Source organism: Pelodiscus sinensis, chromosome 2 (assembly GCF_052426305.1).
Source record: "Pelodiscus sinensis isolate ZL-2025 chromosome 2, ASM5242630v1, whole genome shotgun sequence".
Classification (NCBI taxonomy): Eukaryota; Metazoa; Chordata; order Testudines; family Trionychidae; genus Pelodiscus; species Pelodiscus sinensis.
Genome location: NC_143053.1, coordinates 98,589,365 through 98,610,000, shown reverse-complemented (window position 1 = coordinate 98,610,000; position 20,636 = coordinate 98,589,365). Strand labels below are relative to the sequence as shown.

The following is a 20,636-nucleotide window of genomic DNA, read 5'->3' as shown; positions in this document are numbered from 1 at the left end:
TATGACAAAATGTACATGCATAACTTGGCTCATATGAGCAGTCCTTTTGACGTCAAAGGGACTATTCATGTGAAAAAGTTGCACCCGTGTCCTGTTTCAGCAAAGCACATGAGCACATCAAGGAGAATTAAGCACATGCTTAAGGGCTTCATTGAACAGGGAAGGAAAAAACTCATGTAAGGTTAAATATGCGCTTAAGTGATTTGCTGAATTGGGCTAGGCTCAGGGGCTTTCTGCAGGATCCAGAGTAAAAGTCTGCCTTTACACACAAACAATCCCAATAGACTGTATTTGAAACCAATGGGATTTGCCTGGTTGTAAACTGAGTACAGAGCTGGTCCCTGCATACCAGAGGAAACCAAGCAACAAAGCAATTTTATAAAGTTAGAGCCAGTAAAGAAACTCTGTCTTTATTAATTATTATTACTATTATTATTTGGTCTTTGTAGAAAATACATTTTTAAAAGATATAATTGAACTCAGAAATTTAATTAAGACAAGTAATTTCTAGGCACACAAATGACAATCACATTTTGTCTGCAAACTAATTTAGGGTGCATTATGCTGTTAAGATTACATTTAGGAGTTTCTTCAAAATTAATAACATTAAATAATACTGTTTATATCAACAGTGCCACAGGCTTAGCAAGGCTCAACACTGGTTGAGCGACAATTACACTGACATAGATACCTAGGGATTCATCTTATAGTCTTTCCCCATGCACAGTTCCCATTAATATCAATGGTTCTTTTCCCTGGATAACGTTTCTGGGGACAGGATAATGTCAACAGGACTCCATTACCACACCAAACAACACTAGTTATCTATTTAAGGCTTTACCTCCGGTTCCTAAACCAGGAGCCAAAAATCATGCAATCTGTACATAATATTTGAAAGAAAACTTACATGGGTTTAGTTTCAATCTTGCATATCTAGAATTTCCAATGAACTCTTTAAATATATCCCCATGATTCCTATTGCCTGCCATGCTGTTTCACAATGATTTTTTCATATAATTAAACAGACCTCTGCCAATTACTGAGAAAAAATAAGTAATTGGAAACTAGAGTGACAAGACATCCAATATTATTAGGACTTTCCTGATATCAGGAGCTTTGTCTTACATACACAACTATACCCCATGCACTCTGAAAAACAAATGTTCCAATTTTTCACAATTTGTTATCTGATCACTACACTACAAATGTACAGAAATGTTCTAACTAGAAAAGCAGCACTGAGAGGCCCTTCATATATAGTGCAATCTACAGGATTTCAAACTTCACAAAGTTAAGGGAAAGAAGTCAGTTGATTTCAATACCAAACTTTATGAGAAAAGGTGAGGATATGCCACTTAGACTACATGTTTGCAGTTTATTCTTCTGTTTCCTCGTTTACTGGATATATATCATAGCCACTGTGGTTTACCCTCGATATAACCCCTTCTGCGATGAAAGAAACATCAATCACTCACCATGGTGGGTTTCAGCAATGTAAGTTCATGATACCATAAAATTTGGGAAATATGGGGGACTGATAAAAAGCCAATATCACTTGATTAAATTAAGAAGCACATTTGGATCTGGTTTCAACTCAAATCAAGAAAGCCATTTTTAAAAGAACATTTTTCAAACCAATGACTCCAAGAGCTCCACATTACATGATCAGCCATAAGATAGCCCTAGCATAGGAGAACAGATTTTAGTACATGCACTTACTTTGTTGCCCTCTAAGACACCATCTAAAAAACATTACCAAAAAGGGAGGAGGACTTCACAACAAACAAAATGAGCAAATGCAAAACATTTTTATATTACCAGGTCATAAACAAGATGGAGGTGAAAAAATGAATAAAAATACTTTGGGTACATTCATTTGCACCCTCTAAAATGGTATTTTAAGGTATAAAATCCAGATTTGAGAAAACATAAATCTTTCATCTTTCTGTCTAGCAAAGAATAAATATGTTGCTATGATAAGTGGTGACACTTTAAGGTGCAAAAAAAAATCCCTTCTCTTTAACCATTCTTTGAAATATTACCTACTACGTCATTTAATTTTTGAAAACCCTAAGGTCATGTAACACACTTTCTCTGTCATTTGTAAGTACATTAACTCAGTGGCCATACGACAGTGAAATTATGATAATGGGCTGCTAAAATGGGTCATGCAGACACTGCGTTTCATGTTAGCTTCAAACAACAGTGAGAATATAGTCCAAATCAAATATGACAGTACAAAACTGCGTGGTTTACTTTTCTCAAGGATTTGCAAGTAACTGTGGGGAAGAAGGTATTTACTATATTCTAAATATATTTGTTTAATTTCCCTGCTTTCTTGCCTTCCCACCATGAGGAGCTAAGAAAATTGTTACAGTAAGCCAAAAAAACTTTTTAATAAAAGACAAATCACTATTATGATTCCTTGCAAGGTTTTTCTCCATATAATGCAGAGGTTATTTCTAGATAAAGGCCATGTTCCTAAAAGAAAAATTGCTTTATATAACGAGCATTAGAACTACACAAGCCCATAGATAAAAATTAAATAATTGTAATAATCTGTAAAGAATACTGCCCTTATTTTCAATATTTCTTCTTGTGCATAAGACCAGATGGACTTGACTGTGAATGGGTCACATAGGGTGCTGTGTGGATGCACCCTAAACTCATAATAAGATACACAATTTGCATATGTTATTTCAATTCTATTTCAAAATAGCTTATCTATTCAGTGCCAAATTTTGAAATAATGCACTATTTTGAGACATCTCTTAACCCTCGTGGAACAAGAGTTACAGGGATGCCGAAATAGCATGCCCGTTATTTCGAAAAATATTTCAAAATAACAGACGGCTTGTTAAGATGCAAGGTAGCTATTGCAGGATACCTCCAGTATCCCAAAATAGCTGCGCAGTGTAGAGATACCCATAATGAAAGCTCAGTGTACTCAACTATACTTCAACAGAAAGGAACTAAAGAATTTCTATTATGGCATGCTACAAATGTAAAAGCCAACAAATTATAACCATAAGAAAAGAAGAGCACTTTTTTATTTATGACAAAGGATAAAGAATAACATACTTCCAAGTGTTATGAAAAAAGTTTTATGTTGCTTTCTTTAAAACCTTCCCAATGTTGAACTGCTGTTGCCAAAATAATACAAATATTGAAACCCCAGGTTTTTTGTTTTGTTTGTTGTTTACCTAGTACTGTAGATGGGAGAAAGGGAAGTCCAGTATAAGAGTCTTTAAGAAGACCTCTCAAAAATGAAAGCAAGTAATAGCAAGCACAGGGTCAATTTCTGTGCTCAGTTACACCTATGCAATTGCAATTTACCCACTGATTTTTAGGATATTAATACTTACTAGCTTCCTGTAATAAAGACACAATTTTCTATAAAAAGCCTTTTTTCTTTTTCTTTGTCTTTTCTGTACAAATTGAAAACTGTCTCATGTTTCCTGAGAGAACTCAAAGCTGCAAGGTTGATGAACACAATAGCATGGGAACACCATTCGCATGCAAAAGTTCACTGAATAGCGCAGATAATTACTCCGATAATTATTTTGATAGAAGGCTTCTGAAATCTTCTATAGTATATTTTATCATACATGGTAAATATATTCTATATAACTTGTACATGTATGCATATATGCAATATTTAGGTTGATGACAGATGCACTGGATGATAGACTTTTTCTTTTGGTAAACAGAATAAATAGACATACGCCGTTAGCAAAGAAAAGGAGTGGAAATCCAGATCTCTAGGACCATGTTTGTTTTGAAATACAACACGTCTGTCACAGAGGGGAAGAAAACCAAGTAACCTAATTTATGTAAGGGGTGTATATTATGTACACAGTTATGTTGCCTTTGTGACAAGACAAGTAAGTAACAGACAGAAGTTGTTCTTGGGTAAGATTATATTTCCAAGCTCCAGATTCTGAGCTCCGTGAGCCTTATGCAGCCTGACTGACAATGGGATTTAATGTAGCCTAACTATAGTAGCCTTGAGCACAGATGCAATTATAACAGTAAGGCATATAGAGTTTACTGTAGAATGTATCGGACTGTTGCTAACATCAGCGATGTAATCTGCAAATGTTCCTTCTTCTGTGCTCTCTCTTTTCTCCTGCACCTGAAAATTCAGAACATGGGAATCTTCCAGTATTAAGAATTTTGGATCATTTTGTTTTCCATAATACCATAAAAATGGCATCACTAGATTTGACATGTATATGCAAATCGACACAGGCAAAAAACTGACTTTCCTTCAGAATGGATATTGTATGTATATTAAATGTTGATACAAACACTATGACTAAAAAAAAATCCCCAATATCTCTGTGGTTTACTTGGCAGGATGGAAGTAATAAATGTAGCAGCCCTGGACAAGGTTATTGTCTCATGGCAAATGATAACTAAAATGTACAGTTTCCCTAACAGATAAATATAAATTCAATTTAGATTAAGCTCTTGGAGTTAGTTCTATAATTTGAATTCATGAACAAGCTTAGCAGATATTTTACATTAATTCAGAAGAACATATTGATTACAGATAACTGGTTAATAATCTCAGTATATATAATACAAAACAAATGGACATATTTATACTGGGGGGACAGAAAGGTTACCAATGGCCAATCAATTCATGTAAATTTCAGGTACTGTAATAGGCAATATGTCATATTACTCTTTCAATTTTCTCTTTTTTAGCTTTAATTATCTTTTAAATGCTTTCATTTCAAATGCATTTGTGTACCTGACTATACTTGTAAAACCAAACAGAGTCCTGCTAAATAAATAAATCTGTAATTAAAAAATGCATCCAAAGTATTATGTTTCATCGGATGTGAAATGCTAGCCAAAATGCTAACAAAAGGAGGGAGGGCATAATCAAAGTTGATATGGCCCAACTTTTGCAATAGTAAATCCAGAGTGCATTTTTTACTATATTATTTATACACTTTCACACACAGAAATACAAACAGCATATGCACACACATGTAAATAATACAAGATGAAATACACAATTTAATTAACATAAAGGGGAAATCACTAACCATAATAAAGTAGCTTCTGCTGCCTAAGCCAGTGTCCATTGGGCCTGGACTGTAAATGATTGTGCTTAAAGCAACACAGAAATATACAGTAATCTTGAGCTACCATCTTTAATTTGTCATTTTCATGGCAGATATCTCCCTTCCTAATCTAGAGAGCTAAAATTTTATATTGCTAGCACAAAGCTACTTAAGTAACTGCTCACTTAAGGCCTCATATTTTAAATTCATAATAGAAGCAAAGTAAATTTTACCACAGATTATCATTTAATCAATAATTTTTCAGTGTTTTTCTCATGGAAAGTTATGATGTTATTTCAAGTAACTGCTTATTACTATGTTATAAAGCACATTCCTCTGCAATGTACTGTTCAAGATCATATACATACAGAAGCACTATACATATCTTCTTGATGTATAGCAAAAAGATATATAGGTTGGGATGGGAATCTTAAAAATTCATCACGTAAAAATAGTTTAAAATCCACTACAGGTTGAACCTCTCTAGTCCGGCAACATCCTTAGTACAGCATGATTTTAGTTAGCACAATCCGTAGTCCGACATGATTTTAGTTAGTGTCCATTTATCCTGGGCGCGATCAAGTTTTCTGGGGTCCCATAAAGTTTGTTTACAGCCATCAGTCCTGCGCTCAGTGTTCTGTGCTGTTACTTAGCTCTAAGGGTACGTCTACCCTACATCACTAGTTCAGACTAGGGATGCAAATGGAGACGACCGAAGTAATTACTGAAGCGGGGATTTAAATATCCCGTGCTTCATTAACATGATCTCGCTGACGCACTAGTTCGAATCACAGCGGATTCGAACCAGGAAGTGCGCGCCGGGACGCGTTAGTTTGAACTAAAACCCTTAGTCCGAACTAACGTTACTCCTCATATTTAAATCCCCGCTTCATTAACTACTTCGGTCGTCTCCATTTGCATCCCTAGTCCGAACTAGGGATGCAGTACAGACGTACCCTAATTTATCCCTAAATGTCTTCTAAGAGCCCAGTGAACAATGGAAGTGTTGGTAATGCTGCTAGACAATACTGAACTCTAGTGGTTTGGCAAAGTCTCTGGTTTGGCACCGCTCAGGTCCTGAGGGTGCTAGACTAGAGAGGTTCACAGCCTGTAAGTGCATTAAACATTGGGTAAGTTTGAAGAAACTACTGAACAACATCAGCAAATCACAATGTCTTCCACTGTGCTGATGGAGTCAATCGGGTATTCATTTAAATGGTAGTGAGCTGTCACCAAACTAGCCCATTTACAGAAGGTGGGCTAATTAATGAACTCTTGATGGAAGATTAATTTGGCAATGCTTTTTAATTTTCAGCTTAAAACACGACAAACAATGTATTTTAATTAGTGCGTCAGCTTTATTTGGATGCTTTATGTACATCTTTGATATTGTAAACAGATCACAATGTAAATAGATAATAATGTTTAATTATCTAGAAATTAACAACAAAACTAACAGTGTGTCCTTATTTTACACATGTGTAACCAATACATATCCCTATTTTATCTCAGTATGTATAGCCCACTTATCATATATCCAAAAATCTCTTTGTAACTCTTCTGCATTAAAAAAAACTAGTTAGTGTCAATTAAAAATAAAAGCACTATGTGAGAAGTGGCACTACATAGATATATATACATACATAAAGCAAAATAATAGTAAATGCAGCTCATGGTACCATAAAAATTAGTCTACCTTCATGTTGGCTGGGATTTCTTTATACATTGACCAGCGATTTATTTGTGAAATTCCTGAAGTGGGAAAGGCATACAGGGGTCTCAAAGATACGGACCAAGGTAAATAGCAAGTCATAAGATATTTAACTAATAATAATGAAAAACAAGGAAGAAAATACATTCCTTGATTAGGAATCATTTAACACTTAAAGCCAGGAGACATTTAGTTTGTGGGGGTAAAATTTGTCTGGCTTTCCCTCTCGCATCATCAATCGTGGAGATACCTGTTATTACACAATAACAAAGACTATCATTACAGAAGTTCAAACAAATTATTTTAACTTCTCCATTTTAATTTTCTCTATTCCCCGTTAGTCATGTATTGGATAAGATACATTAAATTTTGTTTGAGAGGAGGGGGTAGCTTTGTTGGGTAACAACATTCTTCTAGTCAGAAAAAGGCAGCAGAGAACAGCAAAGTAACACCAGATCACTTTGTTTTGTTTTAAGAGCAGGAAAACAAAATAGCACTGAAGACACTGATAATAACACAAAATCGATAGTTCGTGGCTTTTTAGAAATCATTTTCAGCTAACTTGTCTCCTAATACTGCAGATGCAGAGTGCTTTCATCTGTTTGAGATCTGGCCTTTAATTGCTTCAAATTAACACTGAAATGTTATAATGTTACCCAAAATGTCTTGGCTACCATGTCATGCATTCTATTTCATTTTAAACACTGGAGTACATTAATGACAAAATATTCTTCGATAACAGCAAAGATTATCCTAGAAATTAATTCAGTTTAAGAAGGTCTCACTTCCCACTGATTATGTAGTCAGTGCTTAGTTAGGCAGGTGAAAGGTTTTGAATCAAACCAGAGTAATATTTACTTGAGCTGTAAGAAAATCATGCAGAAACAGTATCTTTTTTTTTTGTCAAATATAGTGCAAGTGCAGACAGACACAAAAGGGCTATTTAGAGAAATAAGCATGAATTCCTAAGAAGTTTGGATCTAGGATTCCTGTTCGATCCAAACTCTAGTTATTATTGACTTTCCTACTTATAAGGAAGATTATTCACACTATGGCTATGTCTACACTTCAGAGGTTTTTTTCTTCACTTACATCCACCCTGCAATTGCGTTCTTTCGAGAGAAAAAAAACGAAAGAACAAGGGGTTTTTCCAACACTGGTAAACCTCTTTCTACGAGAAAGAAGTCTTTTTCCAAAAGATCTCTTTCGCAAAAAGGCATGTGTGGATGGGGAAGAGGGAGTTCTTTCGAAAGAAGAGGAAAGAGGAAAAAGCACAGGTGCCCTGGTGGCCATTCCATCCATAGTAATTACAGCTTAAATGCAAGATAGCCTCCATTCAGTGTAGACACTATGTTTTGAAAAAGCAGATCGCTTTTTCGATGAGCTTTGGCAGTGTTGATGTGTTCTTTCTGAAGACTTTTTTTGGAAGCTCTCTTCCAGAAAAGCTTCTTCCGAAAGAAGCTTGCAGTCTAGACGTAGCCTATGATAAAACATTAAGGAGAACAGTAGAACTAGGGCTTCTGAACGTAGCGTAGGCCACATCTTGTCATGAAGCCATTCTCCCTTCCCATTCTTGGTCATACAATATTCCTATCACACTACAGCAATTATTTATATGGAAAAACATATCAAGAAAGTATTTTAATGCACAGGCATATGATACTTCCTGTGATTTAACAGCTGGAAATACGGAGAAGACCCCATGTGACCAGCCAACCATCCACAAACAGCTCATTTTCTATGGACCGCCAAAACTGATGGAGAAAAATTATATCAACAGTAAATAGTACCAGTAAGGATCTATACGTGGTATGACAAAAACTAAATTCACTGGGTCAAATCTTTTTTTATTATTATTATTAGTGCAAATTTCTAGACTGCACTAGGTCACACAGATGTAAGGGAACAGAATTTGTCCCTTATTACGCATCACTTTTCTTTATCCTGCCAATTGTTTCATTTAAAGAGGTTCATGAGTAGACTACACAGAACCAAATTCCACTCTCAATCTAAATTTACATTGGTTTGAAGTCTCAGAGGGGTAGCCTTGTTAGTCTCTATCTGCAAAAACAATGAGGAGTTTTGTGGCACCTTAAAGACTAACAGATTTATCTGGGCATAAGCGTTTGTGGGTAAAACCCACCTCTGTACTTTCCACTCCAAATCACCTAATTGAGTAGGTTTTACCCACAAACGCTTATGCCCAAATAAATCTGTTAGGGTACGTCTACGCTATCCCCCTAGATCGATCTAGGGAGGCTAATGAGGGCAACCGGAATTGCAAATCAAGCCTGGGATTTAAATTCCAATTTAAAGCCCCTAATTCGAATTAGCTGGTAAATCTCATTGAAAAGGGAATGCCAGCTAATTCGAGTTAGGGCTTTAAATTGGAATCCCGTTTCACTGCCGCGTGTAGACGCGGGCAGTCACTTTGGGCTAGTCAATTTCTAAAATGGCGACCGGCTGGGAACATGCAAATCAAGCGCGGGATATTTAAATCCCGGGCTTGATTTGCAATTCCGGTCGCCCTCATTAGCCTCCCTAGATCGATCGATCGAGGGGGCTAGTGCAGAAGTATCCTTAGTCTTTAAGATGCCAGAGAACTCCTCATCGTAAAGACTCCTGGACAATAGAACTAACAACGTAGTAGCAATGCCACAGTGACTTTTGAGGAAAAGCTTTCTTCAAAATTTCCAATTCTCAGATGCTTGACATTTGCTGGGGGAGAGGGGGAACGCATTTCCTCCTTCCAAAGTAATGTTCAGGTTTGGGTCAAATTCTTTCAACCATTCTGAATTTTTCCAATTAGGGAGGATAGGGAAGGTGAGAGAATGAACAGAAAAGCTGTTTTTTCTTGCTTTTTGCATGTGCTTAGATGGCTCTAACAGTTTCATTTTAAAAATTCAATCTCAGTATATATGTAATGCTCTATGAAGAACACAGGTATTGCCAATTTAAGAAAACAATTGTTTGAAATGTTATAAATTAAAAAGACGTACCCACTAAGTATGCATGGTACACTATTTTCCTTATGAATGAGGCCATGATCCAAAGCACACTAAAGTAAATAGAATTCTTTCCACTGACATCAATGAGCATTGCACCAGACCCTGAATCCTATGGTTCAGGCCCATAATCCTTGTTAATTTGCACCAATGGCTGGACGAGTCACTGCAAATTACAGATATTTGCTGATTTTAAAAAAAAGGAGTAATTATGATTTTAACAAAAAATAATCAAGGGTATAGTATCACAAAATCTATTGGCTCATTTATTTTGAGAAGCACAATTTTGATTTCTGTTATGCTGGTGCACTAGCATAGCTTTTTAGAAATCTTAGGAGCGGATTTAATTATATGATGAGTATTCCTGCAAAATATTGCATGCCCTTAAGGACACTGAGGGAAAGTGACTGGACACTGAAACCAAATAGAATCCCCCAGGATATCCTGGACAAATCTCAGAAGCAGGTCCTACTTCATTAAATCACCCTGCAGGTAAATCTTTGTTAAAATCTGAGGTGAGGTCTCTAGCATTTTTGTAAAAGTTATCAGGCTTGTGGATTGGCAAAATGAGAATTTGTGAGGCACTATGCCATTTCAATTACTGTGTGCATTTATTTAAATGGGGAACTTTATACACATGTGGAGAATGCTGAAATAAACACACACCACACATCTACAGTGTATAATCATCTGAATCAATGTGCAATCACAGGGTTTTTTTTTCCTAATGATGATAATAACAATGCTTAGCTCATACTGAAAACAGGTTAAGTTAACTGCCAAAAACTATGTTCATGCCAAGTTATTTTTTTTAAGATACACTTAGAGAAAATACCATACATGCATACGAAAGCTGATTTGCAGCTGCTATAGTAAGAATCATGGAATTTCCAGACTTTTGTTCATGTAAAATCTAAATTGTATCAGTGCATTAACAAATGTTCTTGGGTTTCTATATTAGATACAACACACAAGGTGAGCAGCTACAACAGATATCCACACACCTGTGATAGCCAAGGAAAACTGAGTCAAAAGATCAAGTTCTCTCTAACAACTAGAAACCTTTGGGTATCCAGTAAAACCCACTTCTCAACTCCAAGTGCAATACTACTAATAGTCATATTATTTGGCAACACTAGTTTTTTTTCCCTAGATGATTATATAACGCACCCATAATTAGCGTGCCCCCTTTTTGTTTACTTCTTTGTTTGCATGCCAGTTGCATAGCCATCTGCACAAAACTGGGGATATTACTGGTTATTTAATGCTACTCACCAATCTATTAAATTCTTTGAGGGGGGAGCTTCACAAAATGTGTGGACAAGGATGATCCACTAGATACAGTGTACCTGGACTTTCTGAAAGCCTTTGACAAGGTCACTCACCAAAGGCTCTTAAGCAAGCAGTCAGGGATAAGAGAGAAGATCCTCTCATGGATCAGAAACAGAGTAAGATAGGAAACAATGATTATGAATAAACAAAAGCTTCAGAGGGGTAGCCAAGTTAGTCTTTAAAGTGCTACCAAACTATTTGCTGTTTTTCAAGTTTATCCTGTACAGACTGACAAAACATGTAGAGGGTATCATGAGCTTTCATGAAGAAGTGGGTTGTGCCCACCAAAGCTTATGATACCATCTACATTTTATGTTCATCTTTAAAGTGCTACTAGACTATTTGTTGTTTTTTAAGTTTATGAATAAACAGTCCATTTTCACAGCGGAAAGTAGTAAATATTAAATAACGGAGTGCCCTAAAGATCGTACTGAGACCAGAGCTGGTCAACATATTCATAAATTCTCTGGGAAAAGTGCCTATAGTAAGGTGACCATGTTTGCAGACTAAATTACTCAAACATAGTTAAGTCCAAAGCTGACTGCAAAGAGTTACATGGGGTCTCACAAAACTGGGTGAGCAAGAAAATGGCAAATGAAATTCGATGCTGATAAATACAAAATAATGCACATTGGAAAATGTAATCCCACTATACATAAAAAATGATGGGGTCTAAATTAGCTGTTACCACTCAAGAAGAGATCTCGGAGCCATTGCGGGTGGTTCTCCAAAAACATCTGCTAAATACACAGTGGCAGTCAAAAAAAGCTAAGAGAATGTAAGACGCCACTAGGATATAGATATATAATAAGACAGAACATATCATAATGCCACTATATAAAACCTACAATACGCCCACACATTGAATACTGTGAGCAATTCAAGTCGTCCAAGCTCAGACAAGAAATATGAGAACTTGAAAAAGTACTGAGAGGGATAGCAAAAATTATTAGGGATATCTACCATATAAGGAGAGATTAGGAAATAAGGACATGAGGATTGTTCATCTTGGAAAAGAGACAACTATAGGGGGATATTTGTAGAAGTCTATAAAATGATCAATGTTGTGAATGAAGTTAATGAGTTGTTATTTACCTCTCCACATGACACATGTACCTGTGGACACCCAATTTCATTAATAGGCAGCAGATTTTAAACAAACATAAGAAAGTATTTCTTCACACAAAATGATGTGAAGGCCAAAAGTGTAACTGGGTTAAAAAAAATAATTAGTTAACTTCATGGGGGTTAGGTCCATCAATGGCTTTTATCCAAGATGGTCAGGGATGCAAACCTGTGCTCTGGGTGTTCCCAGCCTCTGAATGCCAGACACTGTTGCCAACTCGGACAAAAGCTATTCCAGGAGATTTCCCACCCCTCTCCCCCCCCTCCCTCCCCCGCCGCCTCCAACATGACATGATGACATTTTCTTAAAACTTTCTGTGAAAATCTCCAGATTGTTTTCAATTGTCACTGAAAGATTGATGCTGATTCCAGGTCAGTCATGGAGGGTTGTCAAGCCTACAAACACTGGGCCTGGGTTAGCATATGCTTATAGGGTGGTTGAGTAGTGACTTGACTAGTTGCTTCCCCACCTTGCTGCCCCTATCAGAGAAGCAGCAAGGGGCAGGGAACAGGAGCCAGTGCTAGGGAGAGCCAACTTAAAAGCCGGTTCCCCCAGCACCATCTCCGCAGGAGGGACAGAGAAGGCAAAGGCACAGCGGGGGGACCATGCACAAGCCGGGAATCAGCTGATTCCTGGCTCATGCCCACTCCCAGATGCTGCGCCTCTGCTTTTTTAATCTATTAAGAGCCGTAAGGCAGAACAGCAGCGGGGTTAGCTCCTAAGGCCAGGAGCTAACTCCGCAGTGGCTCTGCAGTTTCCCCTCTTATCTACTAATAGAAATTCCATCGACTACTCGAGTAGCTGATTAAACACGATTTAACACCCCTAGCCTGGATGCCAAGGGATGGCTCCCTTGATAAATTTCCCTCTTGAGTTCATCTGGTACCAGCCACTATTGAAAGACAAGACATGGGAGTAGGTAGACCTCTGTTCTGATCCAGTATGGGTGTTCTTATGTTCTGTTGGAATCAATGTTCCCTCTAACTTTTTCCATCTGTGAGCAGAATAAATTTTGTTATGTGCCCCGAGGCATGTACATATGTGTACCTCCAATAGTAACATATGCTGCGGGCTCTGCTAATCAGATGGGCACCATTTGTATCTCTCCTGGGTGACTGCCCAAGCGCTCAGCTTACCAGGAACACTGGCAGGAATCAATAAAAAGGAGAAGCTTCTTTACGTGTCATGTAAAAACAGTGTCTTTTTATTATCTCACATAGAAAAACATCCCACCAATGCCTGCAAAGGATGCCAATGTATCAGGCACCTTGTTTTTCCAAAGGAGATATTGTCCCATACTGTGAATTTTCATTTCCAAAGAGATGCTAACACAGGCAAGCATTTGGGCCACCCGATTATAGCCTTAACCTGGACAGGGACAAAGTTGGAGTCAAGAATTAGATTTGCTTTTGCTTGTTCAAATAATACACTCTTCCTTTTAAACAAGACATACTTTTCTGAATTTCTGTGCTCAGTATTATAAAATTAATATATATTAGAAAGATACATTTATAAGGGCTTTGTTGGCTCTCTCTTTATGGTATTATAACATACTCATATATGTTTTAGACAATCCCAAGATTTTGCTATCATCCATACTCAGCCTTAGAGACAGGCAGGGAAGGCTTCATAAATATATATTTAATTTTTCCGTGATGTAATTATTGATTTTCTCCCAAGACAGACATTCTGCCAGGATTCACGGTTAGCAAGTCAAATCCAGGGCCCAAAATAATTGGAAAAACCATATTAAAAACAGTAAGGTATTCAGCACTTTGTGCATGAAAGGGGGCCCTGCTGGTCTAACAGAGCAAAAAGCATGTCTTGAGGTGTTCCCCAAATGTCTTGATGGTTGATGCTACACCATATGGATAATTAAGAAACCATACATTGTATCACAATGCCACACTCTCAAATTTGGAATAAATTCCCCTTTCTCTAGCTGCAACATTTTTGAACAGGACTTTAGCACTCCATTATTGTGAATGTTTTTTGGCCTGAGGCAAAAAATATTGACAGAGTTCCACCTCCAAGACAGTTATTGTCTCTGTATACTTGATAGCAGCCTTCAGAAGTTCAGCTGCCAGTATTAAATCCTTGGTCTGGGTGAGAGAAGTAAAAATGTGCTAGCATGCCAAGCTATTTTACTAGAGCAGTAGCTCCTGCTGCAAATCAAATTGTTCTTTCAATTAAACCAGTTCAGTGCCTTAGAAAAGAAAGAGCTTGCCTTCCTTTCTCTTAAAAAAAAAACTACAGTTTATACCCACTCTGAAGTTTTTACTAACATTGAGAGATAAGGGCTTTGACATTCTTATTTCAGTGGTCAATAATCCACATCATAAAATTAAAGCCACTTCAGGAAATAGGTGTACAACTGACAATACTCACTAGAAAGATGCTAACAAGTAGTTTAGGCCTCAATTCTCTTCAAGGTGCCAGGTTGTCTGTTTAAACGTGCCCTCTGCAGTGCACATCAGCTGATTTTCCAAGACACTGGAATCACGTAGTATAGAAAGCAGAATCAAGCAATGTGTTCTTGATTTGGGACTGTCGGAAACAACACTTCCAGGTATGCTACGTCTTGATAAAAAGAGGTGATGCAAACAAAATGGAAGCTTTGTTTCCTTCCGGGGGAGGGAGGAGGGACGTCAGGTAGGAAAAAGTGTTCTAGGGAAAGCAAATATCCTCTTGATTGTATGATAGTGTTTGACTTCAAAATTAATTTATCTAATTTTGATTAACATAAAAGAATATTCACAATCCTATGAGTCACACATAAACAAAGCTGTCCGTATCTACTCCAAGTGTCAGCCCCACTCACCTTACCCACATAGCTTTGTTTACATATGGGACCCAATATCAGAACAGAAATCCCTTTAATTTTATTATTTTAACTGTATTTTCAGGTGCAAAATTGGATGTTGCTATAACCAGGAGGATGTTTGATAACAGAATATGCAACTTTCATTGTACACTATACGGGGCTTAAAGAGCAAGGTGAAAGTACCCCTTTAAATAAGGCTGCACTACAGTGGAATCCAAATGACCCCTCATGGGTCATCTATCCAGGTTAAAGATAAGGTCATTGCGGGGGCACAACAGAGAGGCTTGCATTTTGCATGTAATGTAAAGAATGTCAGAAATCAGGATTCCCCAGTCTTCAACTTCCGCAACAGCAGAGCGTCTCCCTAATGATGTTTAAAAGAAAATGGCTAAATAGCACAGCACCAAAGCAACATATGGGTCTGAAAAGAAATGTAAAAACCTAGGCCCCATACAAACTTTTCATGTTACAAGAGACATAATGCAGCTTAACATCAGAACTGCAATAGATGGCAATGGTCCAGATCGGTAGATCAGGAACCACTGGTAGATCTTGGAGCCTTTGAAAAGTGATCCTGACTGGTTTGGCTGTCAAGTGCTGGCACTTCATCTACCCCTCTCAGCACTGCCATGCTGATCCTGCCCTCTGCCTTGGAGCTGCCCCTCACCCCCAGGAGCCTCTTGCTTGCTGTGCAGGGCACTGGAAGAAGAGAAGGAAGTGCTATTGTCAGGGTGCCTCTCCCCCCACCTGTACCCCATCTCCACAGAGTAGTGGAGAACAGGGAAGGAGAGAGTTTGCTGGCTGCTTTTGGGAGTGGTGCAGGGCCAGAGTAGGGGCGAGCCTGCTTTAGTCCCCTGCACCACCACCCAGAAGTCTGTGGTAAGTGGTGCCCAGCTGGAGCTCACATTCTGAACCCCAGCCCCAGTCCTGAACCCCCTCCTGCACCTCAACTCCCCACCCCATGCTCACCTCAGAACTCATCAGAAGGAAGTGGGGCAAGGGTATTTGGGTTTGAGGTAGATCCTTAATTGCACTTAAATTTAAAAAAATGATCTCATGCTTAAAAAGGATGGAGACCACCAGTCCAGATACTGCAACGTGTAAAGCTTCCTGCACTCATACTAGGTTTGATGGGAATTAAGAGAATTCTGCACTCATAGAAACAGACCCTGTGTTGGCACAAGAAGGAATCTGAAACAGGCTAAACCAGATTTAAAACTCTTCTGGGTTTTTAAAATGATCACCTCTTCTCTTGTTTCAAATCTTGCTTACCAGGAATATTACACTGCATATTATCTTATCCCTAATTCCTCTGTGAAAGGTTTTGGCTGGTCCGTTTTTATGGGCTATGTTTCTGAAAATGCAAACTTTGGATCTCTCTCCCTCCTTACTCAATACTCGCTCCCCCACCCCAAGGGCAGAAGAGTAAATCCAGCTTCTCTTCACCGTTCATGGGCCTGGTTTTAATTTGTGCAATAGTGCTTTTGATAACAATGCCTAGTTAAAACATCCATTAAAAAGTCTGTAGCAGTCATTTAATGGGGGGAAAAAATCTAATAGGGTTCCATTGGAATTCCTCCATTAACTTTTAACAGAATTCTTTCTTCTAGTCAAGTGCTGTAAAACAGGGATATTTCATAAATTTAAGACTGGCCTCATTCTCCATGAGGTTGGCGGTTCCCAATCTTTTTAGGGAACTATGCCAGTTTACCAAAGTAAGATCTCTGCGCTAGCAACCAGTCTCCCCCACACTTCTTATTTAATTGTAGCATGTACCACACAAGTCACCAGACTCCCAATCACAACGTACCCTAATGCAGAGGGAAGCAGCACAAATTCCACAGTGCCTCAGAGTACTAATGACACAATAAGACAAGGCTGCTCAATATGCGGCCCGCGGGCCATCTGTTTGTGACCCATGGTGTGGTTTGCATTTACACGGGGCTTAACTCACGGAATCCTTTGAAGATGGCCTCCAATGGAACACACTCCACAACGGCGAGTCAATATAATGGTCTTCTGTTGATATGCGTTTCAGCAGTTAAATTCCTGGACTGTCATTGCCCATTAAAAGTGCTGTCATATGGGTGGAAATTGGGTAAATATTGCATTTTATTAATATCAGGGGGCATGTCTACACTACCCCGCTAGTTCAAACTAGCGGGGTAATGTAGACATACTGCACTTGCAAATGAAGCCCAGGATTTGAATTTCCTGGGCTTCATTTGCATAAGCGGGGAGCCGCCATTTTTAAAACCCCGCTGGTTCGAACCCCGTGCAGCGCGGCTACACGGGGCTCGAACTAGGTAGTTCGAACTAGGATTCCTATTCCGAACTACCGGTACACCTCGAGGTGTTTTAAAAATGGCGGGGTTTTAAAAATGGCGGCTCCCCGCTTATGCAAATGAAGCCCGGGAAATTCAAATCCCGGGCTTCATTTGCAAGTGCGGTATGCCTACATTACCCTCCTAGTTCGAACTAGGAGGGTAGTGTAGACATACCCAGGAGAACTTTCTTAAATAGAGCCTATGTGTTGTGTAGTCTTGCCTTAATCTTTGTATTCATGCCCGTCAGTTTGAAAAAAGCTATTTGCATATATATTTGCATGTATATGCAACCACACTTAAGTTGCGACCCTCGGCATGTGCTGTATCATTGTGGCTCCCGGGGCTTCCGAAGTTGGGTAGCCCTGCAGTAAGAGTTGAGCAGAGCACTAGGCCCAGATGCTAGTTTCTAAAGAGACTATTTATCCTTAGGCACAAAATCCAAAAGTACCAGGACTGGTCCTAAAGATATGAATGGTTAACCGGTTAACTGGAGCAGCCTGCCACCTGCCACACCTTGAACAACTATTGTTATCTTTATTTTACAAATGCAAAACTGAGACCCAGACACATTAAGTGACATATCCACTGTGGGTCAATGGCAGAGCAAGGAACAGAAACAGACCTACTAACTCTTAATGACGTTTTCTAGCCACTAACGCTAAGGGTTCCAACAAGAATGGGGACTAAGAATGCTCCATGCAGGATTCGGCTCAAAGTACGGGAACTTATTGACTCTTGGGAGAAACCTGAGCAGTGGATGTGAAATTCAGCTCTCCAGCATGACAGACCTCCTCAAATCATACAGTCATCTGTTACAGGTGCATTCAGAAAACAAACACAAGGAATTTGTTCAAGGAAATTCCAAGGTATGCATATGAATAGTTCAGACTCACAAAATCCGCCACCATCCTCCAATCCATACACTTATGGAAAGTGAGGGGGAAAATATTTTGAAGGACACTGCAGTAATATTTTTAAATTAAGTATTTCATTCATCACTAAGGAGTTTAAATACCCAGTAAATCCAATTTTGCTTGCACTTAAACCAGTTTTACACTGATACCGCTGTAACTCCACTAGAATCAATCAACTCCAGACTTACACTCAGAAAGGAAACAGACTTGGGCAGCAGATCCTCTTTTAAGGGGATTGGAGAGAGGTTTCCTTTTTGCTCAAGCCAAGTTTCAGGGGTAGAGGGAAAAGAATTCAAACCACAATGTTATAAAACACCTCACTGTGCATGTGGTTGTTGTATACACACCTTTCTCAAGGGCTAGAATTATTTAGTTTTTGGCCTTGTGTGTCACAATGCACTGAACGGAGAAGATGGTTTACTACTACCTCATATTGTATGTTTTACTCCCATTTTCTTTCTCTAGCTCATATATCCCAAATAAAAGCACAAAAAAGAGTTGGAAAGGGATGAAAGTATAGTAATGAAAAGAATCAGAGAGACAGCAAAGGAGAAAATATGAATAAAGTAGCTAAAAGGATGAAATAATAATAAATAGGGATCCTAATTCTCATCTCACCCTAGTGTATATCAGGGCTAACTCTACTGAGAACGTAGCAGCTATACCAGCGAAAGTGAGCAAGAAGAGCAGCAGAAAGTGGGGACATCTCTCCAGAACGTAGGCTCTCTGCATAAGCATGAGCTCTCTGCATTTAAAAAGGTGACACTTTTCCTAGCAAAACTGATTTATATTCAACCTGAACACATGAAGTTGGTGAACCCCTTTTCCACACTATTACAAGTAGCGCACAATCCTCAGAAAATAACAGCACCATCTTTTTTTTTTTTTTAAGAACCAAGTCCAAGTAGGCATTGCTATAATAGGCTACGTCTAGACTGCAAGCCTCTTTTGAAAGAGGCTTTTTTGAAAGATACTTTCGATAAAGCTTCTTTCGAAAAAGAGCATGTAGACTACAATCAGTACTTTCGAAAAAGCAAGCTGCTTTTTCGTAAGAGAGCACCCAGGCAGTCTGGATGCTCTCTTTCGAAAAAGCACAATTTGCATTACATAGCGCCTTTTTTCGAAAGAGCACTTTCGAAAAAAGGCGTTATTCCTCATGAAATGAGGAGTACTGCTGTCGAAAGAAAAGCCGCGTTCTTTTGATTTAATTTCGAAAGAACACGGCTGTAGTCTAGATGCAGGTGAAGTTTATTCGAAAAAAGGCTACTTTTTTCGAAAAAGCCCTGCAGTCTAGACACAGCCACAGAGGTAACTTGTAAAATAAGGAAAAAACTGGCCCTAAGCTCTACTGACCTTTGATTCTTAACTGCTGTAGGCACTTACACTACAATCACACCTTTCAATTTCCTTCCACTACTCATAAGTAGCAATGTAAGGGATTAGTTGACTACTCACTCCACTCCGCCCCCCACAACTGCCTCTGTGCCAGAGACAGCAAAAGGTGAGGGAGAATCAGGAGCCGGCTTAAAAACCTTAAAAGTCCCATCCCTCCCAGCACTGTCTCTGCAGAGGGGGATGGGGCATGGGGTAGAGGTTCAGGGGAGAATAATCCTATAATCCCTGGGAATCATCTAAGGGAGAGTGTGTAAATAAGAGATTATAAATTCTCTTTGAGATATCAGAAGTTATAGGGATGTGCCTTTCCCTGCTGCATTTGTATACGCCAGTGGTGGGCAACATCAGGGTTCTGTGTGTGGCCTACAAGGGTCTTATGTGTGGCCCACGAGACATTTTGTTTGGCATAGCCCACATGCAGGGTTGCCAGATTTCTGTCTGTGTAGTTTTTTTCCCTACCGGTATTGCTAAAGTGACACACATGTAAAGCAAGGGCAGGTGAAGTAAGGTGTGTGCTGAAAGCACACAACATTGACTGTGAGAGCTGTGTGCGTCCTCTGCACCCAATCAAAATGCTGCTATGGTTCAATTGGCACACCCCACACATTTTAGGTACAAAGCACAGTTAGAAAAACTACCCTATCCCCGGAGGTCATCTTGGTTACAACATCTTGTGGCCCACTGAGATGAAAGAGGGCCACTCGTGGTCCACTCTCTACCTTAGGTTACCTATCACTGGTATATGCTAATGTTTTATAAGCAGTCTTTCTTCTGGGACAGGAATGCAGAGCAAGAGGCGTACCTGGCAAGACATATTTGAACATAATATCAGTCATGCAGAAGCACTGGACTGGCAGCAGGACTCTCAGATTGTAAAATGAACAGCTAATCCAGGGAAGCAAACTGTACGGCCACCTCTGAAAA

At 38.9% G+C, this 20,636-nt stretch overlaps 1 protein-coding gene across 2 annotated transcripts in view; it reads right to left on the bottom strand.

Moving 5' to 3' along the window:
* The window catches only part of TSHZ1 (teashirt zinc finger homeobox 1), a 62,988-nt gene that overhangs the window by 15,338 nt on the left and 27,014 nt on the right, over positions 1–20,636 (bottom strand). Inside the window, exon 2 of one of the 2 annotated variants that reach the window (XM_089776328.1) lies at positions 11,862–11,866. The exons of the other annotated variant lie outside the window; for it this stretch is intronic. Coding sequence (XP_089632454.1) covers positions 11,862–11,866 — 5 coding nt within the window. The remainder of the gene's footprint in view (positions 1–11,861; positions 11,867–20,636) is intronic. 2 annotated transcript variants of the gene reach the window in all.